General features: G+C 38.5%; 1 protein-coding gene across 18 annotated transcripts in view; it reads right to left on the reverse strand.

The window, feature by feature from the left end:
• The window catches only part of dst (dystonin), a 115539-nt gene that overhangs the window by 61136 nt on the left and 27791 nt on the right, over nt 1-26612 (reverse strand). For 16 of the 18 annotated variants that reach the window (XM_015060460.1, XM_015060484.1, XM_015060469.1 and 13 more), the window contains 31 exons: nt 25859-25948; nt 24011-24124; nt 22811-22888; nt 21233-21325; nt 14290-14456; nt 14072-14184; nt 13357-13463; nt 13153-13272; nt 12578-12673; nt 12349-12476; nt 10485-10578; nt 10233-10387; nt 8457-8937; nt 8239-8367; nt 8084-8161; nt 7846-8007; nt 7550-7654; nt 7344-7439; nt 7113-7238; nt 6463-6615; nt 6206-6360; nt 5991-6117; nt 5695-5878; nt 5185-5342; nt 4915-5093; nt 4668-4806; nt 4375-4568; nt 3590-3752; nt 3422-3505; nt 3196-3303; nt 2995-3093 (listed from right to left, as the gene is read on the reverse strand). In XM_015060460.1, coding sequence (XP_014915946.1) covers nt 2995-3093; nt 3196-3303; nt 3422-3505; nt 3590-3752; nt 4375-4568; nt 4668-4806; nt 4915-5093; nt 5185-5342; nt 5695-5878; nt 5991-6117; nt 6206-6360; nt 6463-6615; nt 7113-7238; nt 7344-7439; nt 7550-7654; nt 7846-8007; nt 8084-8161; nt 8239-8367; nt 8457-8937; nt 10233-10387; nt 10485-10578; nt 12349-12476; nt 12578-12673; nt 13153-13272; nt 13357-13463; nt 14072-14184; nt 14290-14456; nt 21233-21325; nt 22811-22888; nt 24011-24124; nt 25859-25948 — 4275 coding nt within the window. Of the gene's footprint in view, nt 1-2994; nt 3094-3195; nt 3304-3421; nt 3506-3589; nt 3753-4374; nt 4569-4667; nt 4807-4914; nt 5094-5184; nt 5343-5694; nt 5879-5990; nt 6118-6205; nt 6361-6462; nt 6616-7112; nt 7239-7343; nt 7440-7549; nt 7655-7845; nt 8008-8083; nt 8162-8238; nt 8368-8456; nt 8938-10232; nt 10388-10484; nt 10579-10698; nt 10929-12348; nt 12477-12577; nt 12674-13152; nt 13273-13356; nt 13464-14071; nt 14185-14289; nt 14457-21232; nt 21326-22810; nt 22889-24010; nt 24125-25858; nt 25949-26612 lie in introns of those variants that run through there. The other 2 variants (XM_015060476.1, XM_015060573.1) reach the window with 2 other exon arrangements.

Raw genomic sequence — 26612 nt, forward strand, 5'->3', positions numbered from 1 at the left:
ATCTCTGCATCTGTTTGGGTGTGTTGCAGCTTGTCTTTTAGCATTCTGAGCTCTGTGCCCAGAGAGAGGTTTTTTTCCAGGGCCTCTGATTTCTCCCTCTTCAGGATTGTATTTTCACGTTGCAGATTTGATTGGGATTTGTCAGAACTGGACATGACTTCTTTGATAGTTAGATTGTGTTTCTGAATTTCAGTCTCCAACAGAATAATTTTAGATTCTTTCGATTTTCTTTCCTTTATCTCTTGAGCTAGTTCATCTTTTGCTCTTTGCATTGCGGAGCTAACCTCCGAAAGTTTAACATTCAGACTCTCTACTTTCCTCTCCACTGCCGCCTTGTCATTCTGAAGTGTATACATTTCCTGCTTTAGCTTTTCTATGACTTTTTCAGAGTTGTTAGTTATTCCTTTAAAGCTGTGCTTGTGTTGTAAAAGTTCTTCTTCTAGAGCTTTAAGTTTACGCAGATGTTTCTGGCTCTCATCAGATTCTTTTTGCAGCTCCACATTTTTTTTCTTCAGCATCTCGTTCAAATTATTGATTTCAGCTTTCTGCATGTGAACTTTCTGATTTACTACGTTTTTCTCTGCAAATACAGATTGCAGCTCTAACTTCAGATTCGCTACTTCTTTCTCATAATTTATGATTTTTCCATTTTGGGACTTTAACTTCTGCTGCAGATCAGCGATGGTCTTTGTCTCCTCACTGTGTTCTTGCAATTTAATTTGAAGCTCATGAATGGTCTGCGTTTTCTTACTTAGCTCCTCGTCAATAATTCTAACCTGTGATTTAGCACCCTCTGTCTGTGACTTGAAGATTTTAATTTGCTGGTCCTTGCTCTCAATCTCCATCATCACTTGATCGAGTTTGGCTTTCACGTTCTTGGCATTCTGCTCCGCCTCTAAGTTCATCTGCTTGAGCTCATCGATCTTCCTCTGCAGCTGAGACGCAACGTTTTCACCCCTCTGAAGTTCTGCCTCGAGGTTCTTGTGTTTGATCTGCAGGGCATGTTCAGATCTCTTCACTATGTTGCTCTCATCCTTCAAGATTTGAAGCTGTTGTTTCCAGCTCTCCACCTCATTCTTTAAAGATTTTACCTTTTGTTCAGAGAATGATCTTTCTTTTTCCAGCGACTCTATTTGGATCTGAAGACTTCGAATGTCGCTATCAGACGAGACGTTCATTCTCATCAACTCGTTGCATTTTGTTTTCAGCTGATCTATGGCTGACTGTTTGGAAGCCACCTCTTCCTCTAGGTTGTTTATCTTGTAGGAGTTCTCCTGCTCTACGGAGCTTCTCTTCTGCAGCTCCAATTGGGTGATCTTCAGCTGCTCTTTAAGGCCTTCTACTTCAGTGGTTTGGAAAAAGGTGCTTTGCTCCAATGAGGACTTTGCTCTCTGGAGAGATCTGATTTCTTCCTGAAATTCAGAGATGGATTTTTTCATGTTCAGCATTTCCTGATGGAAATCATCCGACTTCTGCCTGGTCTGGGCCCGTTCACCTTCCATCTCCATCTGCAGTTTTTTCAGTCTGTTGTTGCTGTCATCCAGAAGCTTTTTATAGCTTTGTGCTTTCTCCTCGGCCATCTCTGCTTTTTTCTGGACCTGAGATAGTTCATCCAGTCTCTGCTGCAAGACATCGTGCATTCTGTCTGCAGATCCCTCGAGTTGGGCGCCCAGTTCTGATTGGCTCTCAAGTCCCAAAGACTCTGCAGTCTGATCATTGCTTTCAGCTGGAACTTCACTCTGCAACTCCCTTGCTATTAAAACTACTTCCTGCGCATTTGTTGTTCTTTGTAGGCCAGAAATCTGTGCATCATTTTCTTTCTTTAAGACTTCCTCGAGTTTCTTCTGAGTCAGAGCAGAGGTGGCCTCCGACTGCTCCATTAAAGTTTTGGTATGCTTTAATTCCTGCTCAAGTGCAGCTTTGTCTTTAATCACTATGTCTAACTTAGTGTGGTACTGACTGACATCATGCTCAAGCTTTGCTTTCAGAAAGTTTAAGTCCTCAACGATCTTCTTTTGTGTTTCTAGTTCTACTTCCAGCTTCTCCACCTGTGCTTCCCTTTCTGCAAGCAAAACTTCCTGTTCTTGGATCCGTTCCTTAAGTTGTCTAATCTCTACTTCCCCTCTGGCTTTTTGGACCTCCATGCTCTCTGTCCTTTTTGCATCCTCTGTTCTTTCGAAAGCCCTCCTGTTCTACAATGCAAAAAAAATGAGTCATCCACAGATTGACATTTAAATAGACATGGTTACCTCAAAAATAATCTCTCTAAGAGTTTGAAATTTAAAAAAATATTTATTTATAAGAAAATGCTCATTTAGATCATGTTGTGAATAGTACATTGTATTTAAAAAACTTAACAGATTACTGATTAGTTTTGTTAAACTAGTAAATACATCATGCACATGTTTCGCCACCCATATTTTATTGCAGCAGCATAATCTCACACTGGACAATTTAGAAAAGTAGCAGCCTTTGACTTGAATATTTCAGTCAATGGTATAGAATGTCACATTAATAAAAAAGATAAAAAAGATAGATAAAAATTATAAATATGAGTCTTTAATTTAAAATCTCTTGAAATCAAATGCTATTAGAAACTGCTTTACAAATTCCGAGAGATTTTTGAAAATGTTTCTGTCCAAGAATGCTCGAGATGTTTCTACCCACTTCACCATCACCAGCACACATGCAGCTATTTTACACACGTATGCACTTTCTTTGCTTCTTTTGCTCAATGAAGCAAATTCTCTTTGCCAGCATGATGACGTGAGTCAAGAAGTCAAGAAGTCAAGTTGGATGAGAAGTAAAGCATACAGAAGATCCGTGAACCTAAATATCATGCATCTCATATCAGAAGAGAAGAAAAAAATGGCATCAGCATCAGGAGAACAAAAGAGGCCCCAGAAGCTGCAAGAACCAGAGTAACTACAGAATGGGATGCATTTTTTTAAAACATTATAAATACATGTTATCCTTAAATTGAAACCAGCTCACCTCCTCGTCTTCGGCTCTTTTCAGCGTTTCACTGGCAAACTTCACATACTGGGTCATAAGAGTCACAAGAGCAGTGTAGCGGGTTCGGAGGTCCATGAACTGCATGAAATTAACCCAACAAAGACAAATGTGTAGATGTGCAGAAAATACAAAAGCAAAAAAATATTTTGCACTGTAAATAAAATCCAAATCCAGTCTTGCCTCCTGCTGAATGGCATCAGAGGAGCTCTGCATCTTCCGCTTTTTAAGAGGGGACTTGTGTTGGGAGTCAACCATCGCTCTGAATGTCATTAGCTGCAGCTCATAATCCTGGAATTTTAAGCGAAATGTTAAAAGTTAGTTGAAATATTTCTAGTAAATGTCAAGAAGATCTTTTTTTTTTTTTTTAAGTGTTGCCTTAGCAAAATCAAATAAAGCCTCAAATTACCTTAACAGCAGACGAGTACTGCTCCGAATATTTCTGACACTCATCAATTCTGTTTTGCTTTTGTTCCATTTCAGCAACAAGAACCTAAAAATAACACGTATTTTAGGACCGAACACTATTAAAATAGATAGGTCTTATTATAAGAAGGGGACTTCAGTTCTCTCGTACCTTCTGTTTGTTTAATATCTCAGCAAGAGCCTTGCTGTCATCAGGTTTGTTTTCTTGGGCTTTCAGCTGTGCCGTTTCCAGTTCTGAGATCCACTGATCCACACTGCTGTAGGAGTCTCTGTAGTGTTTCAGAGACTTGCTGATTCCACCAAGGTCCCGCAGCCTGAAATTGATATAGGACATCTTCATGACTAATACAAGAACTCTGCACACAAATCCTGTGATAAAATTAATTTAAGAAATAAAAATGGGGAGAAATAGAGAAACTGAGAATGGGACTATATTCAGCTGAAATAGAATTGGATGATGGCTGGCAGGTCAAAAACTCAAAACTGTGACTTTTTAAAATGTTTTAAATGACAATTAAATGCATTACAAATTTTATCTGTTTTAATATTTTGACGGTTTAACCTGCGTAACATATAATGTGCTAAACTTGTGTACTGTATGTTGAAAATTTGAGAGTCAAGACACTAAAAATAGCTAAATATGAGAACTATGTAATGTCCTTTTTTTCTTTTAAATGCAAGGATTTCTCACACAGAGCCGTGACATCCCCCATTATCAAAAAATGGACAATTAAAGGCTCGACCCTAGAGCAAATGCTGGAACACTGTTCTTAAATCTTTCATAGAAGTATTTTAAGAAATACCCAAGTCATGTAAAATCAATTTTGACTGGTCAAAGCTCTAAAATCCTTTCTAAACTTCCTAAATTTGATTTAGAAAGTTGTGGCAAACTTCTCATCACTGCAAGACATGCAACAAAACACACGTCCTGCAAACCTGCTATCAATCTGGGAGTGAATGTTCTGCCATCTTTCACTCAGCTGGTCCGCCCTCTCCTTGTGCCAGTCCAGGTCAAAGTCTCGCTCGTTATGGGCTTTAAACATGCGATCGCTGATGACGCGAGCTTTCTGAAGCTCATCCTCCATGTCGTGGAATACTTCCTGCCTCTCGTCGATCTCCGTCCGCCATTGCTACAAACAGAAAGATGGACGACTATGACTACTTAAAACAAGCTGTCACAGTGCAAGCAGCATGGTTTTATTTATTTATTTTTTTAAATGCAGCGCTACCTTAAGCGTAGAAATCACACTTTCAATGGATTTGACATCCGAGTTGACGGCATCCTCTTCATATAGTTTGGACTCGTAGGCTTTAACGAGAGACTCTGCGCTCTGACTGTGCTTCACCACCAAACTCACTGTTTTCAGTCTGCAAAAACAGAGGCTCCACTTCAGCTCAACCATTTTCCGCAAAAAAATAAAATAAAAAATTTTTTACATCTCCCTGACATGCAAAGCAATAAAACACCATTCTTACTTGTCCATATAAATAGAGGACATGGAGTACACTTGGCTCATGCTCTGAACGAGGACAGAAAGTTCAGAGGAAAGCGTGGACACAGACGGAGAGCCTGCAGCCTGTCTGAAGAACTGCTCGCACTTCTCCCTCATGACATCCAGATCGCCCTTCAGCCTCTCCAGCTCAGACATCTTACTCTACAGAGCAGGATGTAGAATGTTATTAATAGTATGTGCCTCTTTATGTAAGAAGGATAAAAATAAATAAAAAAAATACTCATTTGATTACCTCGTGTTCAGTGATGCGCTGCAGACTCTGCTCCAGGTCATCTCTCTCCAGCGGTGATCGGATTTGCCTGATTAGGTGTTCCTCGTGGGATTCTAGGTGCATACGGATGTTGCGGATTTCTGAGATGTAGTGATTGTACACCGACTCCTCGTGTTCTTCTGTTGATAAAAATAAATATTAACAATAAATATATCAGTAATTAAGATAGGACTTTTTTTGTAATCAGTAGTGTTTGACAGAAACCATGTAAAAAAAAAAAAAAGGAAGAAATTATGTGGGATATACATCACTAGGTGGCGGCATTGTCATAGTGTACGTGGAGTTATGGCTCATGAATTGCAACCCTGGCTTTTATTGGTTTAAAAGTAAACTAACAGACACATTTCTATGTTAAAAAGTATAAATTATGTAATTGTGCAAATCACAGTCTTAATTTATAGCTTAAGAGCCTTAAGGACCAAAGTGCCTCCGGAGGCTGGGCTGTTATTAGGGGGAGAATTGAAGGCTTGCCTCTCTCTGCGGATCTGAGCAGTTCCTGGTAGTACTCCTTACAGGCTGCCACGTCTCTCTCCAGCTGTGCACAGTCTGCCACTGTAAACACCTCAGACTCCTTGCTGTCCTCCAGGAACTCATCGAAGTGGGACTGGAGGTTGCCCAGGACCTGCTGATGCTCGCCAGGCAACATCGTCTTTATCTGAAGTTGTTTCAAAAATGAAAGCGTTACAAATCTCTGGGTGTGATCATAAACTAAAGCTAATTATTACTAATCATGATCAGCGAGTGGGGGAACAAACATGTATAGATACCGAGGCTACGTTCCAGTTGCGGATGGCCCGTATGTCAGCCATTAGGTAATGCCAGGACACAACGCTCTTCATGTTGACATGGGAGCGGTGCCACAGAGTCAGGACATTTTGGTATAACTGTTCAGTTCTGCAGTAGAAGAGAAGCGATTTAGACAATGAATGCTTTAGGAAACTGCTTTAACACAAAAATGGATCGTAGCTTCCGAGCGTCTCACCTCGCTGCCAAGTCAACAGCCTCTTTGTTGGGTGGAGGCACGGTGAAGCAAACAGAGGGAACCATGGCCTCATTCCCTGCTGGGTTGATGACTTTCCACTTGGCCCGGTGAGAGTTGCTCACCAAAACACACTCGTCATCTTTATCAATGGTAATCTGAAAGAGTTAGGAGAGAGAGAGATACAGCAGAGATCTGTTACACAAACTTCTAAATTAAATGGGAGTGACTGTGGTGTGATGTTTTTAAAACAACAATACCTCTATCTGACGATAATCACATATCGCTCTGACAGGAATGGAGGACCTCAAGGGAATTTCAGGGTTTCTCGGCCGGAGTTGCACAATGTTTTTGGCCCTGCCCACTAACCCGGCGACAGTGCTACGGTACTGAAGAAGCTGCTCTTTCTCATCCTGAGAATACACACAAACAATATAGTTTGTACCATGACATAAAAAGTTTAAAAAATAAAAAAACCTTTTTGTATTTTCTAACTAAAAGACTTAAAACTTTTTTTTTCTGAGAGACCAATATAAAGTAGCACATCACTGAAAAGTGGTGGAAAAAGTTACGAGTTGTGGAAACATTCAAAAGATCTTCAAAAGGTTGTCCACAAATCTAGCCTTTATGGAAAAGTGGCAAGAATACAGCCACTGTTGAAAGAAATCCACAAGTACTGCTAAAAATTAGCAGCAGGTTATTTGGGAGATGCTGAAATCATGTGGAAAAAGGTGCTCTAGTCTCATTTATTTCCCATAAATGAGAAAAAAAAAGTGAAGAACAAACTAACTTTGTGCACTATCCTGAACACAACATTAGAAATGTGACCAGACAAAATGTGGAAAACCTATTGTACTTTTTCGTCTTTACACACAAATGCATACACTTCATGTCATTGCATCAGTGTTACCATGGACTCCTGAATCAGATCCTCCAGCCGGTGCAGGCTGCTCGATTGATCACAGCTGTATTTTCTCTGAATTGAATCTTTTAGGTTCTTAAGGTAGTCCATGGACACTTTGGCATCACTGAAGAACTGCACAGGGGAAATAAAAAGGAGCGTAGAGGTTAGATGCAAAAAATAAATTAATTAATCAATCAATGAATGCATTTAATAGGACAGTCTTAGGGACCAACGCACCTCAAAATATACAGCATTTCCCTTAAGATGCTGTTCGACGCAGGAGCAGAGCTGCAAAATCCAACTCCACTGTGTCTGCATTGCAGCTTTATATGCCTGTGAGGAAGAAAAAAATTAGATATACTGGAAAACTGCATGCTGGAAACAACTTGTAGTTATCTGCACAATTCCAGGCCCAAATACAGAAACTAGCACATTGGCCTCACTTCAATGGTTAGTCTGGCTGGGTGGTTCTTCAGCATGAGGCGCTCTGCCTTGTCCTGCACAGACTTAATGGTGTCCTCTTTTTCATCCAGTTCCCTCATCAGGTCCTGTGTAAAGACATTAAGGTAAAAGCCCCTGGTGCTAAGGCGTGGTGAAGGATCAGCTACTCCATCATCTCACATAATCTCACATCCTGCCTCAGTGTGGGAGGGTAGAGGCAATCATTCAAGGTACCGTTTAAACACATTTTTCCTGGGTGCATGAAAGATCCCAACGGGTTAAGACAGAAATGGCTTACAGCATGGTAGTCTCTTTTCTGCGAGATGTTGCAGTTGCGATCGCTCCAGTCGAAGGCGACCTCCTCTTCCTCTTTCTCGTTCAGCCAGATGAGCTCCTGAGTCGCCTGCGACACAAAGTCATGAAGGCTTTCCAGGTGGTTCTGCCGATCCCTCGAAGAGCTCTGAAACATTTCAAACAGTTAGACTACGACTTAAAAATGGGAAAATAATCGAGCTGAGCTCTAGGGTCATACTCACCAACAGCTGTTCGTACTGCTTTTCGAGTTTGTTCAGTTTGTCTGAATAGGTCAGCTTTAGTGGCATGTTCATCTGAATCTGGGAGGACAGCAGTTTTCTGAATAAATACATTTCATGCTTTACATCGATGAGAAAGTTTTAAAAAACTAACTCACTTCACTCAGTCGAGCGTCTTTGAGACTCATTTGAAATTCTTCAATGGCTCTGTGCACGCTCTTGTGGTTGTCCAAATGCATTTCCACACTGGGCAAATCGGTTCCCCACTCCGAGCGCTCCAATTGCAACTAAACAGAAGATGAAAAAAATGGAGCAAGTCAAAAAAAAATTACATTCCCAGCCTACATGAATAAAAAAAAGGACAGAAACTGCTCACATGCATCTCCTCCACCCAGTTCAGGAGGTCCTGCACATATTTCAGGTTGACCTCCTCCTCCGTCATGCTGGGGTCCGCCAGTGACGACTTCATCAGCGGCTTCCTGATCTGCATGTGCTTCAGATGCATGAGGTTACCAGGCTCCATGCCGCCCCCGCTCCCCATGTAGCTCGGGACGGAAGCCGGCGGCAGATTTGGTGTCAGGGAAGGGGTCAAAGGTGAGCTCAGCGATGAGTTGAGGCTCGGGGTGAGGCCGGAGGTGAATGTGGATCCGGGGGTACCCAAACCCCCTGATGTGAGAGAAGGAGTAATGTCTGATGTGAAGCTGGAGTTAATGCTCTGTGGAAAGCCGGAGTTCAGGCTCTGCGTGATGCCGGAGATCATGCGCTTGGTTTGCTCTGTCGTCAGGGTGCGACCTTTGCTGTACACAGTGGAGCACTCGGCTCTGAGGGCCAAGAGATCGTCACGGAGTCGGGAGACCCTGGAAATATCAGAGGGAAGCAGTTATCAGTTTTAATTGTGACTGTTTTTATCATTGTTTTTAAATTAAAAATAATATTCTAAATAAACAACCATGTTATGAATTAAAGTAATTATACTTTTCACTTGTAAGACTAAGAAAAACTGAGTACTGCCTTTATTGCATGTAATATTTCAATTCAATTTTCAAAACAAACTTTATACATTTGAACACAATAATAGTTCTTGTTTTTTTCTCGTTTCTGTTGAAAATATCTTATTATTGTGTTGAAAATAACAGTTCAAGCCAAACAGAATTTACTTATAAGTAACTTTTCCTAAAATATAGGAGTTTGTCTTAAGTCAGTGATTCCTTAATATTTTTTTTTTTTTTTTTTTTTTAATAAATTTTTTATTAGGTTTTAACAGCAAAATACAAAATGTGCAAAAGTATATGAACAAGATATGAAGACTTTTTTTTTCTATAACAGAACCGAACAAAAGTCGTACAGAACACATGGATAAGCCTTCCCAAATAAAATCCAGAGGACTAAGAAAAGAAAACAAGAAAAAACAGAAAGTAGATATGTTAGAAGAAGAAATAAAAAATACATTAGTCTTGTGTGCAAAGTACAATGATATAAATCTAGGTCTTAATAGTGAAAGAAAGGGGGAGAAAAAAAAAAGGGGGAAGGATTTAAGAAAAAGGTACATCAATGGGTATTAATGACAAAATAAATAATTTGATAAATAATATGATAATGTAAATAAAAAAGGTCAGGCAAAAGCAAAAATTTAGTTGGGCACCATACGGGACGGCAATGTCTGAACAAAATCAAAAAACGGCTGCCAAATCTTTAAAAATTTGGTTGTGGAACCTCGTAGGGTAAATTTAATCTTATCAAGTTTACTAAAGTGTAAAGCATCTTTAATCCAGATTTCAAATGAGGGAGGTAAAGCTGATTTCCAGCACAGCAATATTCTACGCCTCGCCAACAAAGTGAGAAATGAAACCAGATCAGCCTCAAGTCTTGACAAAGAAACCGTCTCAGAAAGTACACCAAACAATGCAGTTAGTGGATCAGGCTGGATGGACATATGAGCTACTTCAGACAAGGCTGAGTGATTCCTTAATATTGATGAAAAAGTACAAGTTATGTCAGTGGAACAAGACATTTGTCCCATATTATAAGTGAAATAGACAGTGGAACTAGTACTTTTTCATCAGTATTATGGAATTATTGTCTTAAACAAGCTCATATTTCTTGTTGAAAAGTAACAGAGTATCTCAGTGGGGAATTAGGATTCCCTTTGTACCTCTGAACAAGTTGATCCGCGAACGGAAATTTCCCATCCAGGAGAATCTGGATGTCCACCACTTGTTGTCGGAGGATATTCTCACACTCCAGCAGATAGCCTGCGACCTCAGCCTCGTTCATGAACTGAATCCCTGACTCGAGACGTTTTGTATCCTTAAAACGAGAAAGAAAAAAAATAAATAAATCAGATATTATCAACACCAGAAATTATTATTTTCTCTATCAACCTCTGCTTTCACAAAACACTTACAGACTGCAGAGCTGCTCTCGCCAGTGCCAGCTTGTCTTCTCCATTAACACAGTCTCGCTGGACTCTGTTGGCAATCTGCTGCAGCATCTCAAGCCTGAAAAACAGAGAGGGATATTCAAGATATGGACTGTGATTGAAAAAATAAACAAATAAAATAAGCACACTTAAAAACAACACGCTTTGTAAAAGTCAAGAAAGAACAAAGTATTTTCACCTGGATCCATAGGCGAGGTTGTTATTGAGAAAGACCGAGCTGTTAATCTGCAACGGCTCGGTGAGGATGCTGTCACAGGAGCCAAAGCTCGTATTAAAGCTACTGTTGCTAACAGTAGAGGTCCTGCTCAAAAATGCCATTTTACTTCACATTTTAAGCAGGCATTACTTTTACCAGTGTACGACTAACCGACGCTACCAATCAGAATTGGAGTCTGAAACCTTGATGGCACTGACTACGAGCATTATTAGACAGAACTGACAGAACCACCTCCAACTTTCCAATATTTATAGTGTTCCATCCAGGCGAGGGGTGTGTAAAACAAGCCACCCTGAAATACAATCCCACTCCTTAGGGGATGAAAATTAAACAGCATGTTGGGACAGAGCAACTTCACATGTAGCAGGACTGTAGGAACCACAGCCAAAAGAGCCACACCCAGAGCAGATGCTGCATTTTTTTTTAAAGATGTTTGAACTACGGAGAACTGAACACAAAACACTATCTCCATGGAAATAATATTAATGCAAAAAAAGAAATGCAACTGGTATGTAATTGAGTTAGCTAACAACTGTTTTAAGACTGTTGTTTTTGGATAACTTGTTGACACAGCCTTTTCTTTCCACATAATTTGACATGACTAAAAAAAAAAATTAAGGAACAGCTGCACAAGGTGACAGATTTTTTTCTCTCTCTCTCTTTTAAAGTTTGACAATGAGCTAAAACGTGTCGAGAATAAAAGCAGGCTTTCAAAAAAAATCTAAACAGCACAGATAAGATTGTGAGAATAAAGTTGAACTAAAGTTTGACATTTCATACTATTATTGTTGCCTAAAAAAGTGAGAACTTACAACACAGCATAGTGGCAGGTCATGAAACCCCTTGAGACTGGCTAGCTGAAAATCAAATGGTATGGATACATTTGAAAGCCACTACATTTGTGGGCAGATATTTCACACGCTCTTTTTCACATCCTTGTAAAAACGTTTTTCACTTTTGCTATTAAAACAATTTTTCAACCTCCCTCTCATCATTCTGACTTCAAAAACTCTCCATTTTATTTCACTCCAAGCATTATGCTATGAAACAAGAAGGATTAAATACAATGCTTAATCATGTATTCAATGAGTATAAAATGCATTATGTATGTTTGCAAGACGTTTTGCAGATCACTCCATTACATGTTGAACATTAACCTCTATGAATTGTGCTCACTGATGTGCATCTGTGCATGAAGTCATGTGTTTCTACAGACCAGCTGACTGAGCAAAAATATTAGAATGAGGGGATTTCTGCCAATCGCACACATGTGTCCAGCAGTGCCCTCAGTATCTAATTTCAGTAAAGACATTAAGAGGCTTGAAATATGATATGGGTGCACTCTGCCTGTGAAAACAACATTACAGAGCAATACGCTAACGGGTGCAGTGTGCTTCAAATCATAAAGCAGCACATTAGGAAACATTTTAGGAGTTTAGTGCCTCATAATATAGTCATATAGTCATTTTTTGACAATTTGGAACCAGGTATAATACTCTGTGTGTTTGACTTTTGAGTAGTTCACATTTTTAAGACAAGACTTTCAATAAATCTTGATGGATCAGAATGAAAAAAAAAACAAGTGCTGAAGCTCTCACTCTCTGCTCATACCTTTCCAGTTCTGGCCGCAGGGTCTTTTCTCTCTCCAGCATAGCAACAATTAATTTACCCCATTCCTTCTCCACATCATTTGGATGATGGCTCGGGGGTAACTGAATACGTCCAAACTCGATCCACGTCTGTGAGACCGACAGCAAAACCAAGCTTGTTATTGGTGTGACACACGACGAATGGCAGTGAAAGTTAAAGAGAAAAGAAAGTTGTTTTCCGTTTTCCATACCTCCAGCATTTTGTAGAGATTTTGGATTTTTGTTTTCTCATTTTCTTTTAGTGGTATTTCATGTTCTTTGAACTGCAGATACTGCGTATAAAGTGCCTGAGAAAAGAAGTCGGAAAGTGAAAATGAATCTGTTTAATTGCTCCACAGGACAATGACCCTCTTATAGCATTTTTGAAAATAACCACCCCTCTTTGCAACCACCCTCACAACCAGCTCCACATATCCCTCAGGAATTACTCTGTCTGTTGCAAGATATCGATATCCTACAGTTAATGGATGCTTCTTCTTTCCAAAATCCATCAACTGTATCTACAGCAGCAGATAGGGATCACATTATGCTGTTTGAAGCAGGCAATTAACCTTGACTGGACAGATATCTTGCTGTATGCTACGTACTTCCATCTAATCAGTTTTCTGTATAGTAAAAGACACAAATCTAGCCATCCTTTCAAAACCTTACAGTCAGGTTTACTACTACTACTACTACAATTACTTGTTGCAAGGTAAAAGTGCTACCAACTACAATGTTGAAGTGCTGGTGGTGCCTAAAATTTATAAAATATAGAGAACCAAACCTTGAGTTCCACAGGATTGTTGGGGAAAGATCTATCTGACATAACGGCCACATTATGTTTTATCCACTGGCTGAGGTATTTGATCATGTTCTGGTACTCCACCCATTTGATATCAACGTCCTGTTGAAAGACAGAGTCATCATCCATCAAGCAGCTGTCAGCAGTTTTTTTTTTCCTTCGTGTGTGTCAGTGCCACAAACTTACATTAGGATTTATTCCATCGACACCGTCCGGTACTTTGGGGAAGGCGTCATACAGAGTTGAGACGTATGTAATCACAGACTTCTCATCCGGTGACTGAACATCAACGTCTGATGAGCAAAGTTGAAACCAACAGGTCAGGAAAGACCATATAACATGCTGAGAACAAACATGTCTTCTTTGATGGTTTTAAGGTAATAAAAAATAAAATAAAATTGGTCTATCAAGGTCTTAGAAACTGGTATAAACAAGTTTGTATGAACAAAAACATTTTGATAAATGTGCTGTAATCTATTTAATTTAAGTCTCAGCTAAAATGCACTACAGGCCTTCCTCCACAACAGAGCCAGCCATGAAAATGCAGGCTAAAAAGCATGGCCACCATTGATGGCAGATAAATAGCTTTCCTGTTTCCTGGTTGTATCTCCACCATTAGCATAGCTGCAACAAACTGGGAATTTTGAGCTTGAACAACAATTGGAGGTCTGCAAGACATTCCTCATGGATCTGTGTGGTTGTTTCTGATTGAGAGCAGTGCATTTCTGCAGATCAGAGTAGGATCACTGGACGGAGCCAGTGGAGCTTCATTTTTTCATAACAGGTAAAAAGCACATATTTATCCCAACTGCACTCTAAAGGTTAGATGAAAATGAGCTTCTCACAGTTCTGAGATAATTTCTGACTCAAAGGTGCAGAGGGGACACCGTACAGGTCTTACCCTCGGGGTCGAGCAGCTTGGCCACCCCCAACTGTTCAGCTACGGTAAAGGCCTGCTCCAGATTGGAGCGGTTGGTCTGCGTCGACACCCGGCTCATGTCGACCAGATCTGGCCTGAAGTAAGAGGAAAAAATGAAAAAAAAAAGTTGCGTTAAGCCCATATGAAATAGTCCTAAAGAGTAGTCTCATCAAACACATTACCATTCTGTGAAACTGTACCTGTATTTGTGAATGATGGCATTAAACAGCCTCCCATCCCTCCAGGAAGTGGTGAAGTTGTCACATCGTACGCCTACATAGCCATCTGTTATTTGTTTAGACCAGAGCAGTAGTCTCTCCTTGGCCGTCATGTCCTCAGACTCCCCTGTGACGTGGATATCCGAGATCTACCACAGAGCAGAGGGAGCACACTCATTCAAAGTATCAGACCATACTAGCAAGGTGTACCTAATAAAGAGTCTGGTGAAAGTACAAATACTTGTTTCAATGTACAGGCTGCTGCAACTACAACTCCAGATTTCTTCTGATCATGTGGTTTCAAGCATACCCTTCATCGCCTTTAATGGCACAGCTTCATCCAAGTTCATAAAACATCCAAAAATGTTTTATGAATTTTGGCAAAATCTGGAGTCACAACATCTCACAATCTCTCTGATTAAAATGAAGTTTGTGCTACTCAGTTGATGTCATGGCATGTGAATAAATATGGTGAAGTATTCTAAATATAAGCTAATATTATGGGCACTGAATAACAGAGTTTAATGCTTCAAGCTTGACATCTGTATTGTATTTGTGTACGTCTCTTTGAAGAAAGAAAAAAAGTAGTTATTGAGTTTGTCTGTTTTATTGATTGACTTTTTATTGAGAATCAGGAAATAAGAAGCCTACATTTCCAACAGAGTACTTCAGTCTGCTGCTGCAATATGATGTATAGTCTCTTTTTGTTTTCCTGGTAGAGAGAACCATAACTTAATTGCAGAAATAGACCAGCTGATTGTCTCTGCTGAATTACTCTCTCCTAGTCAAATGTGCTTTGCTTTTCATTCCAGAGTTTTTCATTCCAGAGATTTGAGCCAAGATTTTTGGAAAAAATCTTATCTAAAATAGGCGTGTTTCTCTACTAGATAAAGCCACTAAAGGAGCTGCTGCTGCCACTAACCCAGCTTATGTTTTCCTTAACTTAGGAAGAGCTCCAGGATCAGTGCTTCCATATTTATCCACCCTGTCTTCTAAAACCTCCAGTCAGTTACGGGATACGACCATTTACACAAAGCTGGATTCCTATGGAGGATTGTTCCTGTTAAAAGGTAGTTTTCCTTTCCACTATTGCCACGTGATCAGTATGAAAGATTGCTGGAAGTTTAACAACTCGATGCAATCAACTGTCCACTGTTAGTGTAACGCTCATGTCGGAGGAGGCCGAAACGCTACAAACTCAATTGTTTCAAGTAATCAACTGGGTGAAAGGCTTCATCATAACTATAATAGAATTATAACGTATGAAATTAGAATATAAATTTGAATGACTATGTTTGGACTAAATTGCTTCTGTATTTCTGTAAATACATGGAATGAGTTTGTCTTGCAAAGAGCATTGAGATGACACTAATTGTGAATTGGTGCTATAAAAATAATATTTATTCAGCTGAGTTGAACAGACTGTCTTAGTCCATTAGGCTTTAAATCTTCTGACTTCCTCTTCTTCCTCAGAAAATACAAACAACCTCTTAGCTCTTTAAATCCAGGACTTAGTGGCGCTTTCTTTACTGCTTATCCTTCTTTCTAAAGGAGAAGCAGCATTCTCCGTTAGGTCCACAAACACAGCCCTAGATGTTTTCCATGGTTGTCATATCTTTGACAACCTATCCATTGACAGTGTCTTTACTGTGCCCTGCATTTTGCAAGAACCATTCCAACATGTCCACATATTTAGGTTTTGATCTTTTTCTGTTCAGCTTTGTAAAATAAAACTTTCAGAAGAATCATCTTAAATCAACATTCCTCTCCCTGATAAAGTATAAGAGCACTTTAAAGGACTGATAAGATGAACAACTCTTATAAATCTAGATGAGACATAACAAAATAGGCATTAGATATTTGCAATTAAATATGAATCACTAAATGCAATGCCTCTCCTTGGCAAAGGTCGACAGGTCTCCAATGTTTGACAGAATTGCATAATAAATTCACCAACTATTTTACAGCTCACACTTGAGCATGAGCATGACGCATCGCAAACAGGTCGCAGTTAGAGTCCACTCCGAATACATTTCAACAATGTCTATAGTACTTGCTCAAATTTTGGAAACTTTGTAAATATTATGAGAAACCAAAAATGTGGAAACACTATATAAATGACAAAAACACCAGCAAATCAATAACAAAAAAGATAATAATAATAATAATAATAATAATAATAATAATAATAATAATGAGTAAGCAACAACAAAAAAGCAACACAAAGCAGATACAAAATACACTATGAGCAAATAACCGCTAAGTGTATGTTTTATGCAGGGAAATTTAAAATGAGAGAAATAACTATATCAACCACTGTAGATTTAGTGCTTTTCTTAATTTGTGCAAAAAAAAAAAAAAAACAATCTAACTTTTATTTTAGCTTCACTTGAAATTTGAGAGACAGATTATTAAACAAACATTATAATATGTTATATACAAATTAAACAATAAGTACTTGACCCCCTTCAAACAACAGTTTTTCTTTATCCAAGTCCATAAGAAGCATCATGTTAGGTATGTAGTAGACTTATTTGTTATATCATTATCAAATTCAACAACATTATCAAATATTACATGTTTTCATATGATGCAGCTTTAGACAAGCTTAACTTAAATCTGTCAGAGAATATGACTAAAGTATTTAGAGAAAGATTGGGATAAAATGCCGAGATTAGATAAAACCAAGTGCAAGTTCTTTATTATCAACTTATCTTGCTGAGTCCAGGTAAAATTGAGGAGTAGCAAAAAAAAAAGTACATTCTTATTGTATTCAGATCTCAATTCCACAGGAAATAAATCCATGAGTAACCAATCACCAGTAAAGAAACATAAGTTGAACCCACCAATTTTGACTATCTAAAAGAAATCTAAAATTATGTTTGGCAATGAAGAAGCTACATTTTTAATATAGCAGTAGCGCCACCTTATTATAAACAGACACCATCACTGTTCAGATGCACCACTTTTTCACCCTGCCCTGAATCCCACCCATGGTAACTATTTATAGCACTCTCTCCTTTTACCTTGTGTTGGGTGGAAACAGACTTGGCAGGAGCTGGAGCAGGGTCAATGTAACCAGGGCAGGTGTATGTCCTGTGTCTCCTCCTTCTGTGTGCTTGAGACCCACATATGATCTTTGCAAACATCTCCTCGCTCCCAGGTATGTCATTGCCCTTCAGAGTTCGTAACATGTGCTCCACCGCTCCGAAGCTAACAGCCCGTCTCAGCTGGCGCTGCAGGAGCTTCTTTACAAGCAGACCATCTTTGGCCGAGACATTCTTGGAGTTTGCACTAACACCGTGGAGCTTTCCTTCAACAGCTTTCCTGCAGATGTGATCATCTTCAATGTCTGCAGACCTACACGCCATCCTTGTGTCAAGAGGTGGATTACCATCGCCTCTGAGGACAATAACTGGTACCTCTCCAATATAAACACCTTCGCTGAGACTACCTTGCCTGGTTAGTTGGTTCTCCACCTGGGAGAGTTCATTAATCTCCGTTTGGTTTCGCTTAGAGTTGTCTTCTGAGTCATTTTGAAGCTCAGAACTATTGCAGACAGTACTGCTTCCGATGAATTCACCTGGGGAACTCCTACTTGGTGCATTAGGCTTTAAATCTTCTGATTTTCTCTTTTTCCTCTGAAAATACTGACGTCCTCTGAGTTCTTTAGATCCAGGACTTAACGGAGCTTTCTTGGGGTCAACATAGCATTCTTCTTTAGGTCCACGAACACAGCCACAGATGTTTCCCATGGCTGTCAGATCTTTGAATACTCTTCCATCGACAGTGCCGGAACCCCAAACAGCAGAGGGATTTAAACATCCAGTGAGCTACCTCTCAATCTATAGAAGCATTATCCCACTGACGGAAAGCCATTAGATAACTAGAGCAGAGGAACATAGAAAAGCAGCTGCAGTCTGGCAGAGAGACAAGAAGCTCTGCACTCAGAGAAGTCGACTTCGTCCTTTAACTTCCTGCTGAGAACCGGACAGCCTTTTCTCACGCTGCGCCTCTTCCGTGCTCTCTCCTCTTACACTACAGTCTTTGCTGACCTTTGAAACATTTTCCCAGCTTTGCTAATCCGGCGCAAACACCATAAATGCACACGCAGACGTGACCCACGTGCTTCTGGCAGTCAGCTGGCCGAGAATGAAAGAGACTTGCGGACAAACCAGTTTAAATCTGGTTAGTCTGCTTTTTTCCCTCCCCCCCAAAAGAATAAGTCCACACATAACAGCTATTTCTAAATTTCTTTACAACAGTGGCAACATACTGTGAAGCAAAAGCGACATATTATGCTTTTGCACAGAAATTGTGACCTCATGAGCTGGAGAGAGTCTCACAAGAGTAGGAAGGATAATTGAAAATCAGAATGGTACTAAAAGAGCATGAGAAGCTGGACAAAAAGTCATTTCACTTTATTTATCGATCAAATTACAATAGCTGTGCCAGAGGAGGGGTCGGGGGTGAGTCCCAGTAGACAAAGCAAACATTACAACAAAGTTTTGAAAGTCGCTAATAGTCTGATCAGGAAGTGGCTCAGTTTATAAAACTATTAGAGCTACTAGAACCGTCTGGCAACATGTTTAATGAGCATCAGGGTAAATCTAAAAATACTACATGTCCCTGTGAAGCATAATATTGAAATTTCTCCAGAGGTCACAGTCACCGGACACTTAGTACAGTCCAAATAACAGTTCATCTTCTAAAGATATAGCATAAAAGCAGATTGGATCCTATTTGTTTTGTATTATTAGCTTATTTCTCCAGATACCAGCAAATTATAAGTTAATGATATGCAGCAAGACTTGCTGTTCCGGTTGCAGCATTCTTCGTTAGCGACTGAGTTTTAATAACAGCAAAATTAAAGAGTGACTCATCAACCCACATTTATGCTAGCTACATAATGACAAAATAGATGCATTGCAGAGAGAAGCAGTGACACAATCAGGGCTAAATAAACAAGGATGTCACACAAGTGCCTAAAACCCCTGACGTTAGTGAAGTGCTACAGCGGTACCATGGCAGCAGCCAGACTCAAACATTATGATTCCCACATAGAAATGCAGTATCTAAGAGTACACCTTTGGATGCTTTGTTACAGCACTGCCCATATCCCTGCTCAGACAAGACTAAAAAAAACGAACTTTGTATGAAATAGAAAGTTGAAAATTTGAAACAAAACTTAGGTAAGTTTTAAAAATTAGCCTTGAGCAGTAAGACGAGCATGAACACAATGTTCCTCAGGTGAAGAGTTTAATCTCGGATTCCTCTGTCAGACATAGTAAAAATAAAGCATTTATTATAAAATTCCTTCTGTTGACGCCTGTCAGTTTTCTGTCAGTTCGGTTTTTTAATAAAATACAGAGATGTGCAGCTTGAATGAAGTTCAACATTTGAACCCATCAGGTGCCCTGATGTCCTTGCAGAGCAAGAAGAAACAGGCCCTGTGCCGCACCGCCAAACGCTCCGGGGCCTGCGTGAGACGGACAGCGGCAGGTGTTGGCAGAATCATGGACGCTACCTGTCAGCTTGTCTGAGTCGAGGCAAAATTCAATCTGCTGCTTTCACTCGGTTCATTCAGGCGCTACAGAGCAATCAGATGTGCACTAATTCTATCCTTAAGATCAGAGAATAAACACAGGCTCAAAGTATAAATGACATATTGATTTAAAGTAATTATGTCCCTGATTCAAAATTATGAAGATTTAAAAACCATACTGTCTAAAAGCAGGAGAGAATCGAAGTACATATGAAAGGAAGAATTTTTTTGGGGATAGTTGCTGAATACCTCACTGGGCACCTGGATGTTCATGTGACATGATTTATGTAACAGCATTAGGGTGATTAAGTGTTCCCAGAGGGAAAAATTTTTAGGAGAATACTGAGGATCTACAGCACCATATAACTCAGTTGAGAGTTTAGAGTGCACAGCATATTTAGAACTCCTCAAAAATAACACAAAATGCCTCAAATGATTGCATGTATCAATATGTACAAAACAGAATTTTTTTTCTTGTAAAATGAAAGGCAGATTTGAGAAAATACAAAGTAAACAATGAATATGGTTTTTCACTTGCTTAGTCTATTTGAATGTAGAGATGTTTTGCATAATTAAAGAACATTTAAGAAAAAGGTCATTTAGAACTAGAGATCTTCCTAAAGTAGCCATTTGTAAAAGTACCTTTTTATTTATCTCTTTACAACTACAGACTCTAACATATTAAAAAATAATAATATTTTTTGTTTTGATCAACCAAAAATAGTGTACAGTTCTAAAGTTAAAAGAAAATGACTCACAATTTTTTTAATTTTCTGTAAATAAAAATCTGAAGGGTGTGGCAAGATTGTTTTACCCGATCCCATTTTCTCTGACTTCCCAAAATACCTATCATCTGACCTCTGGAGAATTGCACCTCAGGTGCAGACATGGCAAAAAAAACAACAAAAAGAAACCACAAGCCAGCAATCTTGAAGTAAAATGTGTTAAAGGCTGCAAAATGCTTAATTCCTGTAGTGGATAGTCACCTTCCCTAAACACACAGCCGGAGTTAAAATAGAACGGTTTAGCTCAAACTATATTAAGCTGTGAGAAAGGCCTTGTCAATGTGCCGACATAAATATAAAGACTTGGAAACTGATGGTCACAGAAAAAGGCAGCATTACAAAGTACTTTTACCAACTTTCACTTACAATTATAAGCATTTTTTTGAAGGACTATTACATAAAATCCAAATGAAATAAATCAGTGGCTGCAAATGTGATGAAACATTAAAAAGAACTTGAAGAAGTGCAATAGTTCACCAGTGAAGTTTTATTTTTTATTTTTTTATTAATGAGACTATGAGTTCATTGATAAGAGATAAAAGAGTCATTGAAAGAAATCAAGCTGTGTTACTACGGAATGAGATCCATCACTAACCTGAAAGTGCAAAATGATGGTCCAGATCAATCCCAGGGTCAGCTTTGGATTTCCGTCAGTGATGTCATCGTTCCTGATATTTACAAGTTTGACCTAGAGATATAAGGTCTACAATCAGTACAACACGTCCTTATATGTTTATTAGTTGCAATAATCACACACAAAATAACTGCAACTATGTTTTGTTAAATTTTCCTGGTCATGTGTAACAACCACCACAAGGTGGCAGCCTAGTCTAAAACTTCTGAATGGTAACGTTTCAGGTGAACTCTGTGCAATAATGGCTTTACCTCAGGGAATTATATAAACTTGTTAGGACATTACCACATGCCAGAATCAGAAAGTGATAAGTATTTTAGAGATGTCTCTCAAATTGAAGTAGAGCAAAGTCTACAGTGTCTGGATTTATGAAGAGCCATCATTGGTTCCTGACAGCCTTGTTAAACTAGAATGGCTGTAATCACTCCACATTGAAGTGATTACAGCCTACTCATTGACTTCTTTAGATCTACTCAGATCTAAAGAAGTTTTAATAGCTAGATTACTTTATCAGTAGCAACACTGCACAAACACATTTTGTTTCCGATTTAGCTGGAATAATACATTATCTCATCTGTGGTCTTCCATGAATCCTTTGTTTGTGGCTGTACGTCACATCTGGCTACAGCTCAATGAGGCTGTGTTCATCTGTACACCCTGCGTACAGCCGAGGGGGAGGGGATGCAACCGGAGAGCTTTAAAGTCTCTCTGCTGGGAATTTTAGTCTCCACAAATTCAATGGTATCATTTATGTTTAGAGCAGCTAAAATTAATTTAAGGTATTATAGGGAGTTACAAAAGAAGTTAAACAAATGAACGCATCATTTATTACTAAGTAATGGTCATCTCTTTGTGGTCAAAGTAAGGAAATGGCTAGTCATCTCAAATTATAATATATCTGCACACATAAGCATTTTATTTTAGGTTTAAAGTTATTTGTAAATTTTACCAACATGTTTCTCCTGTCTCAGTGTAATAACATTTTTGAGAAGGCCTAGTCTGAGTTTTGATTTGAATCTGTGGGAGGAGCTAAATGTGAAAGTCATAGGAAGGAGAACTTCCATCCTTAAAGACCTGGTGTTCATCAGCAAATATAAATAAAGAGATACAAAAATGTTTGCCCTCTTCTTACATTTTCTTGTCCTTTGAGAGATAACTGTCTAATTTTCTAGCAAAAACTACCATCTCTGTTGAATGTTAATAATTTAAATCTAAATCCGTGGCATTTACATTCTTTAAGTGAATACTGATGTTATGCTATTAGTTATGCTAGCCACTCTGATCAAGCTAGCTGCTACAAAATGAAAGGAAGCTTATTAAAATGTCAGCTCAGCAGTTAAGTTTTCCTTTTAAATTTTAATACTGCATTGCAACTATTCTTCTCTTACATGTATAATATAGCATTCCATTGGCTACTATCAGAAATAATTATTGATCATTCAGATTAGAGAAGGCTATAAAGAGATATTTTCTTTATGGCATTTTTCCAATTACAAGAAAAAACAAAAACCTGAAAATGACCATCAACAGGTCCTTTACCTGTCGCCTCTTTAAATAATCCAGAGCTATTTGTACATTTTGGAGTCTGTGGAAGCGCATCCTTCCTCTCTCCCGAGGCTGTAGAGATAAATATGGAAGAACAGCTGTATGCTTAATCAGATACTTAAAGTCAAGGAAAATAAGGTGGGAAAATGAATAGGTAAAAAACAAATGACACAGAACATGCATCTTACCCCCACATCTGAAGAGGTAAAAAAAAAAAAAAAAGTAAAAGAACAAACAACTGACAGACGTGGAATCCACAACAATTGTTGCCATTTTAAATCCACTCAAACTGTGTGCATAAGCTGAATAAAGTGTGGTGAACCACCCGTGTGCTGAACATTTTCCATCTACTCAAGCCATATAGATTAGTTCAAAACAAATCAAATCTCAAAACCAAAAGGAAAAGCGACTCTTAAAGCCAAAATGGATGAATGAAATAAATCAACATCCATTCGGATCTCAGTGCTACCGATGATTATATAGTGCTGTATTATGATCTTCTGTGGCAAATGCTCATGAACGGCTACGGGCCACAGCATGATGAGGTAATGAAATGGAAAATGCATTCGAGCCAGGATGCAGCAGCAGAAGCAGCAGTGAAAGGCTTGAACTGCATCCAGCCATCCTGTCCCTCTCTGTAGTAAAGCAACGGTACTAAAAAAAAAAAAAAAGTTTAGTGAAGGCCATTCAGAGAGCTTCAGCAGCTAAATATTTCCAAATCCACAATTTAAAGGCAAAGAAAAAATTAATCATCATAGAGGTTCAGACAGAATTAACTGTATGACTTCATGATGTGTGGAGCTAGTGATGTGGATGTGAAAGCCTTCAAGGGAGACTTTTTCAATGCTTTTTATACATGGGTGTGGCTGATCACGTGTTGCAGTTTTTGTAAAGAACTGAAGTGAATGGTCCCAGGAAACGCTATGCATTATTTTTATTGCACCATAAAATTTAAACATAATTCCATTATGCCTTCATCAAAAAAGTCCCAAAGCAAAAGTGCCTTAAAACAATGTGGAAAAAAAGGAAAATATGTTCAACAATGGGCAAAAAATGTCATCATCAGCTGGAGAAATAACTACACAGGCCTGTAAGAAAAGAAACCGTATTGTATGGATATTTCTATGCTTCTACTCAAATGCCACAACATGAGCTGAATTAGTGGGCTACTGTAAGGGTGCAAGCCACACGTACCCCCTTATCATCATCATCATCATCATCATCCACCGTGTCTCCATGCTGCTCAACCGCACATGCTTCTCTCCCACTCACCAACCGCAACGTCTTCAGAAAATCACGCTCCCTTTGCTTTATCACCGAAAAGGCAACACATAAGGAAGAAAAGGAAGACATGGACACACACATACACACACACGCACACACACACACACACACCAACAGAGCCACCAAATCATAGGAAAGTTGGACAACGGACAGAAACCAGTCAAAGAATGGAGAGAGAGAGGGATGAGGAGTAGTAGGGAATAAACAGAAAAAAACAAACAAGTGCTTAGAGGATGAACACAACACTGATGTAAGAGGGGGGATGCCAGTATTTGGATGAATGAAAGAAGTGATCAAATGAAAGTCTCATACACTGATGTAGGCAAATAGAGTTTTTAGACATATTTTAAAAATGAATTATCATACTTAGAATTCTGCATATAATCAGAACCTTCACAAATTAGATATCACTTTCACTATAAATCCTTTTTCAATTTTCAATTTTGTTAACAGATGCAAATTATTACATTATAGAAAGACAAAAATTCCATTAACTATTATTAAATTTGAATTGGAAATCAGACACTTTGATCATTTTCTTTTTGTAATACCATTTACTTATTTTTTTTCATTATAGCTTCTGCTCTACATTGTTTAAATAGAAACAGTACAGAGCAAAAAAATAATAATCCTGAAAATTCTGGTTTACAGAAAAACAATCTGCAAACATTTAGGCTCCAAATTCAACAAAGAAAATAGTACGCAGACCTATCTTTTAGACCTGTCAGTATACTGTACAACCTACACAAACCCCGCTCTCATATTGTTGTTAAACTGATGAAGATAACGATAGTGTTTCCTCTTCCACAGGAAAACTCAAACTGGTGGAGGCAAATTTACAAGGTAAATTTGTAAATTTACAAACTTAAATTTTACAGATTTTAGAATTTGTGGAAGCATATAGAGTGCAGAAGTGATACATTTGGCCATATCAATATGATGCTATAGCAAAGAAAGCAACAGAACCTGAACTATCAAGTTTAGTTCAGGAGAATTGTGTTTGTCTTCACTCTGAAATGAGGTTATAAAAACTTTCTGTGATCCATTAACACTGATGTCGTACTGTCTTGACCTTGAGATCGCCGAGTGTCTATGCATTCCATACAACATTAACAACTTTTTCTTAAATAGGTTTTGTTGATCTTTTTTTTAAAAAATACACTTGTAGTATCTTGCTGCGCAAAAGCAAACGCTAAACAGAGCATTGGGTAACACTGTATATAAGGAAAGAAATTAGGTTTTTGTCTTAAATATCAAGGGCAATAACACCTTCAGTCCAATCATTTACAAAAAAACAAAAGCAAAACAAACAAAGCAACATTTAGAAATACGTATCATGTAATTAATGCAGGAATTTTATGTTAATATGTTAAATTTTCAAAAAAGCATCTAATATTTGATGTTTTACCAGCAAAAAAAAAGTATGTTTTTTTTATTTTTTTATTTTACTTTAGTGGATGGAGCAGAAAAGCTGATTACAGGGATTAAAATCCCAGGATTTCCCTCTTCACTAAGTTAAAGTTACATAAGAGCAAAGAGAAAGTACCAGAGCAACCACACTGAAAATGTAGCACAGTCTGTGCTGTATGACAAGATCTCTAGATGTCTGGGTTATCGGACGGATCTCTTTAAAAGTGGCGCTAACTTCAGTATCAAAATCCAATTTCAGGAGAGCCAAAAGATAATCAGATTTTATTCCTTGTAAATCTGAGCCCTCATCTTTTTAGGAAGCATGTAAAATAAAAAGCACAAACTCACCAGTGTGTCTCCAGACAAAACCTCCAGCAGTGAGATCAGGTTATGTCCATCTCGTAAGTCTTCATACAGGTCATTTATGTGCTTTCGTACCTGCAGAAACAAGAAGGAAGATAAAATGTCTGCAAGTTGCACAAATTACTGTCCTGCTGCTGTTTATTCACATTTAGAATTTATTTTATACATTACATGCGATATAGGATTTATTTGTTTAATATTCACACATTCTTACGCAAAATAAGGCAGTTTCATATACAAGTTTCTTTATTATTACTGAACTTTTCTACTTTATGGTATCCGAGAAGTTTAGAAAGACATTATTTCTATACACACATATTTATTTTATTATATTTACTGACAACTCAGAATCTCATTAACTCAACCATATTAAAATTCATGAAGTCTGGAATCATGTCTCTGGAAACCAACCGAATTAGCTTTCCCATTTCTACCAAGAAGTTTGCTGAAGGCTACAGAAAAGAGAGTATTTTTGTCTGTGACTTGCTAAGGGATATTTATCAAAATGCTGTTTGTATACGTTTGAACCTTTATACAACATTCTTACCCTGTGCAAATTTAGCTGAAAATTCACTATAAAATCCTCTAAATTGTCCTGACAGTACAGCCAATAACAAAAGTATGCAGAGAAGCATTTGTCATTAAAGTCTTCCAAGGTTATCAGCGTGACACTTCATCTAGCAACTTAAGAGAGGTGCTAAACAACAGCAATCAGAAACTCTGTCCTCCCTGGCCTAAA

The sequence above is a fragment of the Poecilia latipinna genome, unplaced genomic scaffold, assembly GCF_001443285.1.
Source record: "Poecilia latipinna isolate Pla-1442-1.1 unplaced genomic scaffold, P_latipinna-1.0 Scaffold67, whole genome shotgun sequence".
Lineage (NCBI taxonomy): Eukaryota > Metazoa > Chordata > Actinopteri > Cyprinodontiformes > Poeciliidae > Poecilia > Poecilia latipinna.